The 16,438-nt window shown below is 64.7% G+C and overlaps 1 protein-coding gene across 4 annotated transcripts in view; it reads right to left on the bottom strand.

The window, feature by feature from the left end:
* Positions 1 to 1,082: 1,082 nt before the first annotated feature.
* RNF44 (ring finger protein 44) overlaps positions 1,083 to 16,438 on the bottom strand; it is a 31,857-nt gene continuing 16,501 nt past the window's right edge. For 2 of the 4 annotated variants that reach the window (XM_084636502.1, XM_084636503.1), the window contains exons 2-11: positions 9,762 to 9,943; positions 8,662 to 8,878; positions 7,383 to 7,550; positions 6,855 to 7,028; positions 6,210 to 6,371; positions 5,807 to 5,928; positions 5,495 to 5,582; positions 5,154 to 5,275; positions 4,819 to 4,918; positions 1,083 to 3,002 (exon numbers count right to left, since the gene is read on the bottom strand). In XM_084636502.1, coding sequence (XP_084492628.1) covers positions 2,940 to 3,002; positions 4,819 to 4,918; positions 5,154 to 5,275; positions 5,495 to 5,582; positions 5,807 to 5,928; positions 6,210 to 6,371; positions 6,855 to 7,028; positions 7,383 to 7,550; positions 8,662 to 8,878; positions 9,762 to 9,868 — 1,323 coding nt within the window. In that variant the 5' untranslated portion in view covers positions 9,869 to 9,943 and the 3' untranslated portion in view covers positions 1,083 to 2,939. The remainder of the gene's footprint in view (positions 3,003 to 4,818; positions 4,919 to 5,153; positions 5,276 to 5,494; positions 5,583 to 5,806; positions 5,929 to 6,209; positions 6,372 to 6,854; positions 7,029 to 7,382; positions 7,551 to 8,661; positions 8,879 to 9,761; positions 9,944 to 16,438) is intronic. The other 2 variants (XM_084636504.1, XM_084636505.1) reach the window with 1 other exon arrangement.

The raw sequence follows: 16,438 nt of genomic DNA, 5'->3' as shown, positions 1-16,438 counted from the left end.
GGGGCCGCCGAGCTTTCCCTCTGGAGGGCCCGGGGACTGGAATAATAGAACAGTAAACAGTCCACTACCCCACCACAGGAACTCACTGGGAACAGTGGTATCTACAGCGCAATCAGCAATCACAAACATCCTAAATAACTGGGGGGCTGTTTTTAAATGAGACTTTAGCTGCTCATTGGAATAAATTCTGCAGCACACGAGCTGTGAGCTTTCGAGTCACCATCAAAAGAACCGTAAGGCTTTTCACGGGGCACCTGTAAAGGGGCTTTAAAACAGGGGGTGCTAACGCTGCTCCGAGTGGCTCTACACAGAGCCACGTCGCTGCGGCTATGTACAGAAGAGACCTTTGGTTATTCGTGTGGGTTGAAAGGGGGGGAGGGGGTGCTGGGTCTGAGCGGGTTGCCTGAGCTCAGGAGCGGGCGCTGGCCTGGCAGGCAGGAGAGGCCAGGGGGGCTGCTGGCTGGCCCCAGAGCAAACCCCAGCCCGATGCCTCAGCCGGCCGGAAGGGCAGCTCTCCCGGGACAGCGTAAAAGCTTCCGCCACAAACGGGATTGTGCATAATGGAGCAGCTGGGCCCCGTCTGGAGAATACCACGATTCCGCTGGCCACGAGAGCAGGAAGGGCCTTCGCTGCGGCCACGTGGAAGTGGCTGTTTTGCCACAGCCCGGCCTCCCGTGCCTGTGCCCCAGGCACAGGGTGCAAGAGGCCCGAAGAGGCCAGGCCAGGAGGCTCCCAGCTCTGCCTTGAGCTAACTTGGGGGGGCGGCTGGGGGACCATCCTCCTGGGACAGAGCCCCCCACCCACACGCTGCCAGCTGGATTCTGAACACCAGTCCCCCAACACCGACCACTGGGGGTCTGGCTTCCCGGGACCCCCCACCCCCAGCCAGGAACTCCGGTGAGCAGCCCGGCTCCTGCTGCCCGACCCCAAACCCTGCATGGCTGCGGAGACCCGGCCCAGTCCCCCTGGCCACGTCCCCAGACGTCCCCCCCTGCTCCAGAGCACAGTACTGCTGAGCCAGCGCATGGCACTGACCCGCTGTTTTAGAAAGGGGAGCCCCCACCGCCCCGCATCCACAAAACCCCTCACCCCACCCGCTTCCTGTCCTAGCTACGGCCACCATGGCCCAGCCAGGGCTTCCCAGCAGCAGAGCAGTCCCACCTCCCTGCCCCGCTCCACCCTGGGGGAGGGGGGCAAAGCCCCAGTCCGCCTGTGGGAAGCTCAGAGCACCGGGGGCAATTCTGGTGGCCAACCCTCGCCCCAGGTGCAAGTGAGCTGGGGGAGGGGTGGGGCACAGCAAACAGGAAGGGGGTGCTGCTCTCTCTGACCCCTCCCTCCCCCCCAACTTCTCACCTCTGGCCGGTGGAGAGGGAACATCAGCATGCGTCTGCTGGTTAAGCTGGCTCCTCCTCCCCGGGCTCCTCCTGACTCAGTTTACCTTGGGGGGAGGGGGGAAATGTCCTGAAAATCTTACGGTCCTCCTGAGGTGCTGGCCACGTGCAGCCCGGTGCCTGGCAGTAATCAGCTGAGCACAGAGCCCCTCGCCCCCGCTGGCCAGTGAGTCAATACCACGTTCCAAGCCGCCCAGACACGCATGCATATAGTGAACACCGACCCGGGGCTGGCGTCCGTCTCCCCCGCCCCAGGAAGAGAGTTCTTCTCGTTACGTCATGCAACACGACTTCCACGACAAACACTTCAGGCACCGGGCTGGCCGCTCCCGGGAGGCGTCTGGGCAGCACAGTGTGTGCACCCACAGGACCAGACCCAGGGCACAAGCAACAGATCATGCAGAGGCATTACCAGGGCACCTTCTCCTGGGGCTGGGGTGGAGGCAGAGGGAGGGGGGAGGGGGAGCACCAGCTCGGCTTCTCCATGATACAAGCTGGGGGAAGGGAAGATCCATAAATCAGTGCCCACCTGCTGCCCCCCAGCCCCCCACCGCTCAGCGCAGGGCCCTGCTGGGAGCCTCGTGGCTGCCCGACAGCTCAGCACAGAGCAGCTATAGCGGGCCTGGAGGTACAGGGGGGCTCCTCCGTCACCCTCTGCACAGGGCAGTTACAATTCACCTCGAGAATATCTAAAAATGGGGCCGGAGCCCGCTCCGGGGCCGCCTGCCCGGCAAGCCGGGACGTGTGGCATGCAGAGTCCTCACTCGGGCTCCAGCCACGGCGCAGGGGGCTCGCGCCGGGCACACAGGCAGGGATGGGTCAGCGAGGCGCGGGAAGGGTATAGCTGGAGCTCAGCCTGCTTCCCCACCCCCGTCCCTCACTCCTGGCAGAGCGGCCGGCCAGCCCAGGGGAAGGGAAGGACAGCGGAACTGGGGATCCTCCTGTCCGGGCTCCTGCGGGACAGTGCCAGGCCCCAGCCCGACCCGCTCTCCACGGGAGGCTGGACTAGGGGGTGGGAGAGGGCTGGCCCCCGGTAATGCCTCGGGTTGCTGGGCCTGGTGCACCACTGACCCTTTCCTCCTGCTGCCCGCCAGGGCTCCGTCCATCCCGGGCAGCTCGCCTGGCCCTCCTGCCTCGGGCTGCTGGTGCGATCAAACCTGCCAGGCTTCCTGCAGTGCCGTCCTCGCCGCGCCCGGGTCACGCAGCCACAAACCCCAACTCAAGAGAAAACCCAAACCCAACAGATAGAAAGAGCGGAAAGTGATGGCGCGAGGCCAGCGTCTTTGGGGTGCGCGGAGCACGGGGGGGCGCCTCCGCCCACACCCCCAGCACCATTCCGGGGCCAGCTCCGGCGCCGCGGGGAGCGCACCAGGCCCAGGGGGAGGAGGAGGGGTGTCCGGGATCCTAGATTGCTTCTATTCTCACCACAGCCGAGGAGAGCCTTGGGGCTAAGCGCACGGCCGGGCCCAGGGGGCGGGCTGGTGGCCCGGGCCCCTTGCCCAAGGTCCTCTTCCTCTAGTGAATTGTGCGGCAAAGTGTCTGTGAGCCTCACTCGGCCTCCCGGTGCACCTCGGACGCGTCCGCCCGGCAGATCGGGCACGTGCGGTTCGCCTGGGGGGGAAGGAGAGGAGGGTGAGACCAGCAGCCCTATCTCCTGGGGCCAGAGCACCACGTCCCCAGGGCGCCCCAGCCAAGAGACAGCCGCATTCGTCACCAGAGAACAGGGCTGTTCCCTGCGGTAGCTGGCTCTTCGGGTGCCGCCGTCAGCCAGGAACCCACGACACCGGGGGGCTGTTTAGAGAGCAGGGGCTGTGCACATAGACACGATATGCCCCTGTGCCAGCCAGCTGCCACCCTGCCCAGCTCCCACCCTGTGCAGCCGAGGGCTCTGAAAGCGGGCTGGGGGCAGGTGGTAGGGTAAGGAAACGCAGCACGTCCCTGCCCTCCCTGGGCATGGGAGCGTCCGGCACACAGGGCTGGCAGCACGGTGCTCCCAAGCCTGGCACCTGCCCCAGCTGCCAAGGGCGGCAGGTTACCCCACGGGCAGCCTCCCCGATCTCAGAGGCCTCTGGAGCAGGAGGTGGGACGTTGCCTGTGCCCTGGCAGAGAGTGGCTTGACCATCACATGGGGGCACTCGGCTGCCAACTGGCAGCAGGTGCAGATACTGGGACCAGGCAGTGTCTCTGCCCTCTGAGCCAGGCACACATGGGCCAGCAGCTTCTCCAGTGCTTTGCCCAGCATGTCCAAGGGGGCTCCCACCCCTTCCCCGCACATCTGCCCCACCCGGCCACAGCCCCTGCTGACAACAAGATCCTCCAGCAGGGAGCCAAGGTGCCGGCGTTGCTCTGCCCCTGGACCTCGGTCGTGGCTTTCCAGCATCCATCTAGCCACCGGAGGGGCAGATCTCGTCCCTCCCCTCAGTGGTGGGCCCCACGCCCCAACAGGGCCACGGCTGCATGTCGCAGGAGTATCACTGAGTCATGGGTGCCAACAGGCCAGTGGATGCTGGGCTCTGCAGCAGAAGCCCACGGCCGAGCTCAGGAGTAACCCTGCACAGGGGCAGCACAGATGCGTCGGGCCCTGTGCCGGACCAGGCTGGGCCCTACCCAGAGCTGGGCTCAGCACCCCGGAGACTGCTCCTCCCCAGCCCAGGATGCAGGGCTTGTGGGCCTCCTCTTGGGGGACTTTGCCGTATCTCACTGCGGGAGTGCACAGCTCTGCAAGGCACCCTGCGTGGGCCTGGCTTTGGCGTCTGCCAGGGCGCAGCCTCAGCCCCCCGTTCTCCATGCCAGCCTGCTCGGCGGGCGCAGACAACGGCTGCTCGTCCCCCACCAAGACTCAGGAGCTCGTTTGCCCCGTGGGCTGTCGCAGGGGAGCGGCATGTACGACCCCCGAGTCCAGCCGGGCAGGGCGGGGAGCAGCCGGGTTAGGGGCTGTCTGACCAGGCTGAAGGCTCTGGCAGGGTTTGAAGACGTCTAGCCTGAGCTAAGAAGTAGCGGGTTGCACGTGCGCCCGGTCCCGGCTCACGGCACGGGCAGCAGCAGGAGCTGGGTGGGGGGAGAGCGCCCGACCCGCCCTTCGTGCCCTCACACGGGCGTGTGCATGGCCCCGAGGGACAGGGCAGTTCAAACACGCCCCGTTTCACACACGTGCGCTGCGGGGGATCCCCACTGACACACTCCAAGAACATCGGGTTTACCCAGAGGAATCAAGGGGGGTGGGGCAGCAAGACCAGCGATTCACCCCACCACTCTGCGGCCCCAGAAGCGGCCACCACCACCAGAGGGAGCTGCTGAAACCCGCTCCGGGCTCGGATTCACAGAGGCACCAGGCCCAGCGGCTCGGACACCCCCGAGCCCTCCCCGGGCTGGGCGCCCAGCCCCCGCCCCTGCGTATCCAGGCGGAAGCAGCCCCCAGCGCAGGTACCTTTAACCATTTGTCGACACACTTGGCGTGGAACTCGTGGTTGCAGGGCAGAACCCGGAGCAGCTGCCTTGCTTCGAAGTCGCTGAAGCACACGACGCACCTGGGGGGAGGGAACCGTCACCAGCCGCCAGCTCCACCAGCGCCGGAGGGGACATGCCGGGTCAGTGCAGTGCCCCGAGCCTGGCCCCTGCCCCGGCCCTGCCCCCGGGAGCTGAGGTACAGCCCGCATGCTCCAAGCCTGGCCCCCCGGGAGCTCAGATACACCCCCAGTGCCCCGAGCCTGGCCCCTGCCCCCCAGGAGCTCAGGCACACTCCCCACGCCCAGCATCACTCACAGGCTCTGCTCCGACTGGTGGCTCTCGGGGTTGAAGCGGTACGATGGGAGGTGTTCGATGTCTGCTTTGGTGAGGCCCCGCGGCTTGGCCTCGCCCAGCCGCTCAGCCAGGTTCAGCAACGCCTGGGGGCGGAACGGGGACACAGAGCTCAGCTCCCTCTTGAAACCCCATGCACAGGTCCCCAAGCCCCCCTGTCCAGGGGCCAGCAGCCCCTTCCCCAGCCCTCATCTGAGGGGTCCCAGCAGAGCGCCTACCCCTTCCCCGAGCGTCTGCCCCACACCCCCACGGCAAGATTCCTCCCCAGCGAGCGGCTGAAGTTCCAGCAGGAGAGGCGGGCGCACCTCGTAATTCTCCATCTCCACATCGTCCACATCCAGGTCGAGGCTGAGCGTGGGCCCCACGGCCGACGGCGACACGGGGAGCATCGAGCTGGGGAGAGAGGGGGCGGGGCAGTTATCCAAGAGCAGCGGGACCCTGCAGGATGTGTGTCGCACTGGGGAGGGGAGAGGGGCTTTTCCAAGGAACCACAACCCACCCCCCCACCCCCACAGCCCCCGGCGCAGCAGGCAACCCCTGGCGGGGCAGAGGCCTGACACCTGCCCCTGGGGGTGCGAGGGGACCCAGCCCCGCAGATGCCCCCCGCGGGTACTCACAGGAAGTACGGCAGGAAGCTGGGGTAGTAGGGGGGCGGCGGCGGCGGGGGGGGGGGCGGCAGGGGCTGCTGCAGTCGGTATCGCTGGGTACTCAGTCGTCGTGGCATCATGGGCGGGTATGGCTGCAGGGAGAGAGCACGGGGCCAGGTGAGCGGCCCCTAGCCGGGAGGGGCACACCCGGCCCGTACCCCACCACGTAGACTGGGCAGAGGGGGAGCAGCTGCCCCAGGCAGCCAGCGCAGGGGATCCGGGGCCCCAACTCCACCGAGGACACCCCTGCTTCCCACCAGCACAGCCCTGTCCCAGCTCCTCTCTGGGGGTGCGGCTGCGTTCCCCGAGCTCAGAGCCCTGGGGGGGAGGCTTCCCCCACCCCAGCCGCCCCACTCCCCACGCGGGGACTTACCACGCCAAATGGCAGATCTTGGTGCAGCGGGTCGTGGGGGAGGTAATGCAGCGGGACGGAGGGGGACAGCGCTGGGGCGTGGGGAGAGGGCGGGTAGGCGAAGCCTCCAATGGGATGCTGCTCCCCTCGCAACTCCACTTCATTGTCTATCCTCTGCAGAGGCTGGCGGGGGTGGGGAGAGAGAGCGCGAGTCAGTTACAGGGGTCCCTGCTGTGCACATGGGGCCGGGAGGAGGGGGGCTCGGTGACAGGGGACCCTGCTGTGCACACGGGGCCAGGGGCCGCTCTGCCCTGCCAGCGAAGCCCCCATGGGGATCAGCAGCTCACACAGACACCACCCTGCAGGAAACCTTGCCCTCCCTCCCACCTGCTCCAGACGCGAGTCCATCCCAGGAGCACGGCTGCAGCGTGGGCACTGGCCTGGCAACACGAGCCCCAGAGGTCACCGTGCCCGCCCTGCCCTGCCGAGCTTGCCAGGGCCAGGCAGAGCCAGAAGTGCCCCTGCCCAGCGAGGCTGCATGCCAGGCAGGGACCCCGGGGGGCAGACTCACCCCAGCCCATTCCATAGCCACAGGGTCTGCTCCATGGCCAGGAGCCCAGCCCATCCCCCGGCAGTACGCGGACACTGCCCCGTCCCCACACTCACCATGCGCGGGTGCTGGGCCTGCAGCGGCAGGAACTGACCGAGGGGGGCCATGTGTGGGGGCTGGTGAGGCGGCACTGGTGGGGGTGGGTGCAGGATGTAATGGTCGCTGGAGAGGATGGGCGGGAAGGTCTGGTAGGAGACGGGCAGCTGCTGCATGGCACATGCCTGGATGAGCTGGGAAGGAAGGGAGAGCGCACGGGGAGGGGGGTGTCAGTCTCCCAGCACCCCACCCTCGCAGAGCCCCCTGGCTGCCCCATCCCCTGATCACCCAGCTGGGGAGGGGGCGGGGGCCAAGAGCCACAGGGTTTTGTGGCTGACAAAGGTGTCACAGGTCCAAGCAGATGTATCCCCGCCAGGCCACTCCCCCAATCTTTCCTTTTCAGGGCTCCGTCCAGAGCTCCTCTTGCCGGTTACCGGCCCCGCTCCCTCTCCCGCGGCACTTCCCCGCTTGGCGTGCCCAGAGCTCCCGCGCTGGGCCCAGGATGCCGGCTCCCCACAAGCCCCAGGCGGCAGGCGCCCCGGACTCACCGGGGGCGGGAGGCAGCAGAGTGGGTAATGCTGCCCGCTGAACATCACGGAGCATGCGGGGAGCTGCTGCGTGCTGCACCCGGGGATGTGCTGGCCTGCGTGGATAGGAAAGCCCTGCGTGGTCACCGTGGTCACCGTGTAGGAGAGGGGGACAGGGCCCTGGTGCACCTGCAAAGGGAGACACATGAAGCACCATCAGAGGGGGCTCCTGGCACCAGCCTGCCCCAGCCACAGCTGAGCCCACATCCCCGTGGGGCCCTCGCAGCAGGCCGTGCGCTCCCGGGCCCAGCCCTGTGGCTCCCAGCACCTTGCCAGCGCAGCCCTTGGCTGGGCAGAGACCAGGCACGGCCCCTGGCAGGAGCAGCTCGAGGTGGGGCGAGGGGCTCCCCCTAAAAACAGCCTCTCTGGGCACCCAACCCTTTGGCACTGGGCATCTGCATGAGCAGAGGGGGACACGCCACAGGGCATCAGAGGACATCGCCCCATGGGTCATTCACCCAACAGCCCCGGGACCCTGGAGCTCAGCCCTTCCTGCAGGGGACGGGAGGCTGCCGAGCCGATTCTGGGCGAGCCAGGCAGGCACGGGGTCTCCAAGCGTGTGCACACGCAGCAGCGCCAGGCACGGCCACAGCGCACATCTGGGGGGGTCGGAAGGAGGCCTCCTGCCGCGGCACCCTGGCGGCTCTGGGCACAGATAGCCGCAGGAATTCAGAGTCTGGCTGCGGTTAGCTCTTGCTGAATAGCAGCTGGTGCGTGGCCAAGCTGGGCCGGCAAAGGCCCATACTCCGGACTCCATGGCCACGCACAATCTCCAGGGAGGAGACACACCCACCACCTGCGGGGCTGCGGCTGGCCAGGCCAGCGGACGCTCGGTGCCCCTTTGAGAGGGGGCGTCAGTCACACCGGATCGGGGGGCTGGGAGGCCTGCACTTTGCAGTAACAGCCTATCGGTTGGGCCCAGGACTCCCCTAGGGCTCTACACCAGCGGGCAAGTCAAGGGCTCAGCCTCTGCCCAGTTGGGTCCTTGGGCCCCGGCAGGCACCCCAGGAACCTGCGCAGGGCTGGACAAAGCTGCCACAGCAGCATGTCAAAACTTGTCTGCTACCCCCCTGGCTCCAGCCCCAGGGACACCCATTGGCACCTGGGTGATAACTGCTGACCTCTGGGACATGGGCCTGTGGGGAGGGGGCTCCGCAGGGACGTCACCCTGGCCCCCTCCCTGCTGGGGAGCTCCAAACCCCTGCCCCCCGGGCCAGCGCAGTCCCCATCCCTGCCCTACCTGGTCGTGGAGATCCACCATGAATGGGCTCTGGTGGGGCGGGTGAGCGGCTGGGTGAAGCATTCGTGGCGGCGTGCTGGCGAGAGCGTGCGCTCGGGGCTCGTCTACAGGGAGGCGCTGCTGCGGGGGGAAGGCAGGGTGCAGGTAGTTCTCATCCTGGGCCAGCAGGGTTTGCAGAGGTCGGTCGCGTCGTCCCCACAGACGCCTGGACGCGGGGCTGTGCGGCCGCCATGGGGAAGGAACAGACCAGGAATGACCTCAGGGCCCTGCAGCTGGCACAGACTGGGCAGTGCCTGGGCCAGCCCCACGCAGACATTACACCCCGGGACAGCAGGGGGAGGGGCTGGCAGGTCTCAGACCACAGCAGCACTGACCATGCGGGGCTGGTGCTGCGTGGGACACGTGGGGTCGGAGCAAACCCGGCTAGGAGAGCACCCTGGGTGTGCAGAGAGCTGGGACATGAGGTCCCCCTCAGCATCCCCCGAGGCGCGGCTCCTGCGGGGCTCAGTTGTGAGTCTGCCCGTGAGTGCCAAGTTCAGACCAACACACCTCTAGCCCACCCCATTCCCAGGCAGGGTGAGCCTTGCCTGCCTGGCTGGAGTCGGATACACTGGGGCCGGGGGCGCCCGGCCGTGCTTGGCTTTGCCCCAGCAGGTGAGGTCGGCCAGGCCCCCCGAGCTGACAAGCCCCCCGAGCTGACAAGCCCCCCGAGCTGACAAGCCCCCACGCTCTGAGTTCCGGATGCACTGCCGTCTGTCCCGCCAGGCTGCTCGGAGGAAACGGGCACAGCCTCAGGCGTGGGCCGTTAGCGTTCCAGGGGTGTCCCCGGGGAACCAGAGCCCGGGGCCAGGCTGGTCACGCGGCCAGGGGGGCGCCCGGGACGTTATGAATCACTCCTCCTACCTGCCCACTAAGATCCCAAGCAGCTGCTGGGCGGGCAGGGGAGATCCCCTTCCTCCCATTGCAATGGCCCCAGAGCTCTCCCGGTGAGCCATGGCTGTCCCAGCCCTGCCCATGGAGGAAGCTGAAGGAAAGGCGCTCCTTTGGCGACAGCCAGCAGGCGGTGGCAGGGGCACTCCCGGGCGAGGGAGGGACTGTACCTTCGCCTGAGGTGCTCGGGGCTGCTGCAGGGTCCCCCCGAGAAATGCCGCGGGTTGAAGGGGGCAGAGGGAGGCCGCCTATTGACTGCCAGTTCCCATGGTCGCATTGGTGACGACGGGGAGGCAGAAGGGCGCGCTGGGCCTCAGGCTCCGAGCGGGATGAGACACCAGCACCTCACAGCCTGCCAAGAACGAGAAGGCAGTGAACCCCCAGCCCTGCGGGCCGCCCGGCACACCCTGCCCAGGGCTCTCCCACCCATAGGCAACAGCACCAGGGGCCTCTGCCCTGGTGGGACCCCTACTTCACGCCGCTCCCGCACACAGACCGTCTGTCTCCATCTCGCTCTCTCCTCTGATCCCCGAGTCCCTGCCTGGCGCCTCCCCCGTGCGCTCCGCTCCACCTGCCCCCCAGGGCTGCCGAGAAACCGACACGCTCCCATTGCTGCTCCCCTCCTGGGGCAGGAGAAGGCAGGGAGTGCAGGGCACAGGCCGTGAGTGCCAGGCCAGCGGTCTACACACGCAGGGGCCCCCCAGCAGGGCGGGGCAGACGAGGGAGAAACGGGAGCGAAGGAGGAGAGGAGGGCACGAAAGCAGCCGTGCCAAGGAGAACCCGGGGGGAAGGGGGCTGACCCCCGGCTCACACCCCTGCTCCAGGCCAGCTGACAGTTCAGCAGCACAAGGGCCTGGGCATATTCTATTCAGCGTGGTAATGAGGCAGTTAACAGCTGGCCCTGCAGCGCGGGTGCCCCCAGCGGTGACCCCGACGGCCTCCTGCGAGGGGCTGGGCAGCTCTCACTCCATGCCAGCATCTAAACCCCTGGGATTAACATTTTTGTAATGCTTTCCCACAATGCCCAGGGCTTGGCGAGGCCAGGCACCCGCCGTACCAGGTTCCCATAGCGTCTGCACCGCTGACAGTCCCAACGGCACAACGAAGCTGAGCGCCGGGAGGGGCCAGCCCCCACCCCCAGCCGCGCCATCTTGCGGGACGTGGCTGGGTTGGGGCAGCGCAGCACGGGCGTGTGGCTGGGCTGCTGCTCACAGCGGGAGGGACGTCACTCGACTAGACAAGCCTCCGGGCGCCACCGGGGACAGGAGCCGACCTGCTGCCACCGGGTCCTGCTGGGCTCCGGGCCGCGCGCAGGGGGCTGCTCTCCCTGGGGACCCGTGCATCTCGCAGCTAGCGCCAGGGCTCCTGGGTTCTCCTCCCACTTCTGCTACTGCTGGGCCGCGCCTCTCCCCCGCCGTGGCCCTGAGCCGCCTGCCCAAGCGTGAGAGACTCCGGGCACTGGCGTCTATAAAGCCCTTGGGTTCAAACCGCAGGGCGGCGCCTGCCCTGTAGCTGTGAGCAGGGGCAGTTAGCGGGCCCTGGCCCCTCCTGGCTGCAATGGTAGAGAGAACCGGAATGCTACACCTTCCCCCGCCCACCCAGTGCTGCTCCCCAGCCTGTCAGCACCAAGGGGCTCCCCCATTCTGCCAGCTTGCCCGCTCCACGCTCAGGTGTCACACTGTGGGCCGAGGAGCCTCAGGGAGGCCCCCAGGGAGCTGGGTTCAGGTTTTCTCCACATGGCCGAGCGCACCTGGCCCAAGCTCCGCAGTAAAGCCTCAGCCGGGCACGGGGCGCTGGCCCGGCTCACACAGCTGCTGGCTCCGCACTGGGGCACACACCTGCTGGGCAGGTGGCTCTCACGGGGCTGAGCCCGCAGCAGGGAGAGAAGGGGGCTCAGCCAGCCACAGCCTCAGCCTCCCCATCCCTGCAAGCACCACAGCTCTGCACCAGCCAGCGCCCCAGGAACGTCCTGGGCCCCTCGCTACGCCAGGCCTGCTGTCGTCACCAGCCCCCTCCACTCCACAGCACCTTCAAGGGCCCCCTATGCAGGCTGCTGCCCGGGACCTGCCCTCCTGCCACTCAGGTCAGCCAGCTCCCAGGGCTCCACCCCCCTCCCCGGGGACACAGGCACTGTCAGCGTCCCTCCTGGGGGCACCCGGCCCGCCCCATCTCGGGCACCAGCGCAGGGGGGGGATGAGCCTCCACCCTCCCTGCGGCTCCCCAAGAAGAGCAGAGCCCGAGGGGTGCCGTGGGGCAGTCACACCGGGGCTAGGCACTGGTGCGATGCTCCTCCCGGAGAGCCCATTGCGAGAGGGCAGGGACCACGTTCTCCACAAGGGTCTGGAGATCGGGAAGTGTTGACGCCCCCAGGGTGCCACCTTCCCCTTTTACTCCTATCCAGGAGCTTCATTCGTTCCTTAGCTGGCCAGCCGCTCTTTGGGGCAGGGAGCAGCTCTCTCTGCTCTGCATCTGCACAGCACCAAGGGGCCCGTGGGCAATACAGTGATACACACAATCAACACAAAGGTGAAACAGCATCCCACGATAGGGAGGTGGGATTACTGAAAAACCCGCCCTGCTCCCCCAGAGATCACAGGCAGATGTAATCACACAGGCCCTGTCACTGCTGGCCAAGTGAGCGGGGTCCGAAGGCTGCGGACCCCCCCACTGCCAGCTCACACCCTTGGCCGCACTAGAGCTCAGTACCGTGTCAGCACATGCATTTCCCAACAGTTCCCAGGGCAGGAAACGCCCCCTAAGAACTTCGACTGAAACCCACCTGCTGGGCGAGGCTCTGCTAGGGCAGCTGGCCCCCTGCAGCTGTCGCTCAGCCAGCCGCCCTCACTGGGCAGGCGCGGACCCCTGACCCAGACCAACCTCTGAAATGTCACACAGAGGCTGGCCTTCCCCCACAGGGGCACCACCCCAGTGCTTCCACGGGGAATCCAGCTCCTGCTCCAGATTCTTAGCTTTAATTATACATTAGCCCTTCTGGGTGCAAAGATAACCATCCCACTGTGACTCAAGCTTGACCCAGGAATGATGTCTGGCTGAGTCCGCAGACAGCCTGAAGCAAGAGCTGTGAGGGGCATGAGCTGCTCATACACCTCAACCAGCTGTTAACTCTGGAACCTAATAATGGTGATTTAAGTGTCAGTCTCAACTATTTCACTGCTGATCAAAGCACACTGGAAAGGAGAGGGAGGCGCTCAGATGCCTAAATAAAGCAAGGCCACCAATCCAATAGCCCCACTGCCACTCAGGCTTTGGGGAGGAGTCTCATTTTGCCATAACTTTTCCTACCCGCCCTCGATTACAGAGCACTTTCAAGCCCTGCCTAGAAACACCAAGTTCCCTGAACTGTAGGGGCATCCTGAGAAACACATTATACACCAACGAGAGACGAGACGCAGACATGGCACTATCTGAAAGGACTGAGTTTTAGAAGAGGCAGAAAACTATAAAGCGAAGCCCTTTGTAGCTTCAGCAGCGCTGGGCCGCCCAGAACGCCCCGTCCTGACTGCGGAGATTCAAGAACAAAAGGCAGCACTTCCAAGGAGGGAGCGTAATGTTCCCCACCCCCGGGACAGTGCTCCGCGAATAACTTCTGCTCTCTGTGCACCCAAAGAGTCACAGGTGGCAAAGCGTTAGCAATGCAGAGGCAGGCTGGCCAGCGGTTAGTGCACTAGGACCCAGGAGACCCGGGTTCAGGTCCCTGCTCCACCAGTCACCCAGCTTAAGGCCTGAACTCCTGTACATCTCAGGCCACCCCACGCCAGGCCCAACCACCGGGAAAGCGCCATAGTCCTCCAGAGACTGAACTGCTGGCTGCATGCCATGGGCAGAGAACGGGAGCGCTGAGATGCACCAATGCCCGAGGCTCCTGCAACGGCAGGGAAGCGACTTAATGTGAGATAGCCAGACAATCCCAGCAAGCGACCTGAGCCCCACGCTGCAGAGGGGGACAAAACTCCCCAAGGTCCCTGCCAGTCTGAGCTGGGGCAAAACCCCTTCCCGACCCCACACATGGTGATCAGTCAGATCCTGACCATGTGAGCAAGAACCAGGCAGCTGAGAGACAGACTTCCTGGTGCCACCTCAGAGCCCCCGAGGTCCCCTTATCTGAGAGGGCTCCCCGAGGCTTCAGAGAAAGGAGACAAAAACCCAAACCAGAATACACCGGGCGGGGAGTGGGTTTCCTTCCTGACCCTACAGGTGACCAATGGAAGCCCTAAAACATGAGCTGTTAGAAAGAGAAGACGTAGAATGGCCCCCCAGGCTGCTGACCCCTGCCCCCCCCCCCACCACAGGTAACCCCGCCATACAATCCCACTCATACATCTGTATGAAAGATAATTATGTTGCTCTCCCCCCACTGTTCCTGTGGGGCAGCTGGTCCAGAGCCTCACCCCTCTGCTGGTTAGACCCCTTCTCATTTCCAGCCTGACCCCACTCCTGGCCATTTGGCCTGGGACCAGCACTGACCTCTAGCTCCACCAGCCCTGGGCCCTCCCGTTGTTCACCCCCGACCTGCATCTCTGGACAGCAACCAGATCCCTGCTCAGCCCCGGCTTTGCTAGGCTAAACGCATGAAGTGCTTTTTGCTTGTCTTGGAGGACCGGCCCTCCACATCCCAACCACCACCACAGCCCTTCTCTGCACCAGTTCCTGTCTGAATTCATCTTTCCTGGACACGGGTGACAAGAACAGTGCACAGTATTCCAGAGGAGGACTCACCAGGGCCTTGTACAACGGCGTTAACACTCCTCTCTTTCTACTGGAAACATCGCCTGACCCAGCCTAGGATAACACATGCCTTTCTCACAGCCCCATCACACCGGCAGCTCACGGTCACCCTGTGATCGGCCTACACACCCAGGTCCCCCTCTCCCTCTGTCAGTTCCAACTGAGGAGCCCCGAGCTTAGAGCGCAAAGTCTTGTTACTAGTCTCCAAGAGCATGACCTTGCCCTTGATGCTATTAAACGTCATCCCTTTTCTATTACTCCAGTCCTCAAAGGCATCCCATTCTTCCTGAAGAATATTCCGATCCTCCTCTGTACTGACGATCCCTCCCACCTTTGTGTCACTGTCCTCACTTGGGCTGTCCCTGCACCAGTTCCCCACCTGTGAAATGGGGATCACACTGTTACCCTGCCTCAGATACTACACAAACGGAGGCCCTGTAAGTCCCATACACCGACAGAAAACAGCACCCTACATAGACACATTTCATCTGAGCTATCGGGGGGTAGCTATGTTAGTCTGTATCCACAAAAACAATACATCTGTTAGTCTTTAAGGTGCCACCAGTCTCCTTGTTGTTTTCATTTTAGCTGAACATTTCAGGGGGTTCTGAGCCGACAGCTGACCAGCCAGGAACTTCTCCCCAGACCATTCAGAGCTGAAGGTCGGGGCATGTGCTAGTCAATAGCCATTAACTCAAAGATGCACCAACAGCCTGTGTGGTGGCAGAGAGGCCAGAAGTCCCAAGTAATCTCTGCTAGAAACTGCCAATTTATCGGACTCAGTTATATTTGCCAACCTCCATCTTCCTTTTAGATCAGACCATGGGCCTCTCTCCACAGCAGCAAGACGCGCAATCGGAGAAAAAACCCCAAGGAACTAGCACAACTCAGCAAGAGAGGCTGCCACGGCTCTGCACAAAATGTGGCCAAACCTCGGCCCGGCTCAGGCACCGAGCTACGAAGCACGTGTCCCACACAAGGGCTCACAGAGGCACTGTTGGGAGAGACTCTCAGGAGACCCAAGGAAGTGCCTTAGCAAGCAAAGAGAACTCGCAGCATTAGAAGCAGCACCGATCAGGCTTTGGGGGATCCAGACTCGCTACTTGCAGGGGGGCCCCTTTACAGAGGTGCGGGGAGCCATGCACACCCTGAGAGACAGCACAACCAGAGCAGGCGTGCAGGAGACCCCAGCAGCCCTGAGTCACCACTCCTGAGGGTGGGTCATAGGAAAGAAAGCAGCCCAGGCGGCCAGTCGCCTTCAGTTCACAGGAAGGCCCTCCGACAGCTTCGAGCAGGCCCCAGGGGTCGGGGGATCTCTACGCCCCCAATGAAGGCTGTCCCCTTCCTTCCTCCTTCCCACTTAATGGTGCAGGCCTCTCCACTCCACCCCCATGGCTAGGCAGGTGTCTCTGCTCCCCTCCCAGCAGAGAGGGCAGTGGGGAGAGCTCCAGGACCACTCCCTACCTGGAGTCCTGGGGGCTCACGCTCAGCCCTCAGTTTGTCGCCCTTCCAGTCCCGTTACTGCTGCCCTTTGCCTTCGCTAACGTGCTTATACAACATCCAGCTGCCCACACCCCAGCATCTTCCTGGTGCAGCTGCGCCGGACAGCGGGGGCAGAGGCTTACCACCCTGTCACTTAACCTGCAGGATGGTAAAAGCCTCTGTCTACACTACAGGGAGAACCAGGGGCCTATATTCCATTCTTAGCGGCCCCTCCCTCTTTGCCTTGACCACGCCCCCTCCTCCTCCTGCCATGCCGCAGGGCCGCTCTTTGAGACAGAACTGTACTGTGTGGGAAAACCGCTGCCACAAACAGAGCCAGACAAGAGCATTCACACCCCCCATCTGGTAGCACAGACCAGCCCTCCAAGCCTCTCTTGGCTAAGGGGAGCCTCCTCCAGCACATACATGCCCTCTGGACCAGCCCCCTAATATCCATCATCACCCCAAATTCTCCACACCCCCCCTTGCATTCCAGAGCCTGCCCACCCCGAGGACGTCACCCCAGTACACCCCTGCTGAAATCCTCACCCCATCTCCACAGGCCAAAGGCCCAGCAACTCCCTTCTCGACAGCCTCCCCAAATCCCAGCCCCTGGGCT

The sequence above is a fragment of the Lepidochelys olivacea genome, assembly GCF_965140295.1.
Source record: "Lepidochelys olivacea isolate rLepOli2 genome assembly, chromosome: 8".
In the NCBI taxonomy this organism is placed as follows: domain Eukaryota; kingdom Metazoa; phylum Chordata; order Testudines; family Cheloniidae; genus Lepidochelys; species Lepidochelys olivacea.
The sequence above is the reverse complement of the archived record's forward strand: the minus strand, read 5'-3'. Positions and strand labels throughout refer to the sequence as shown.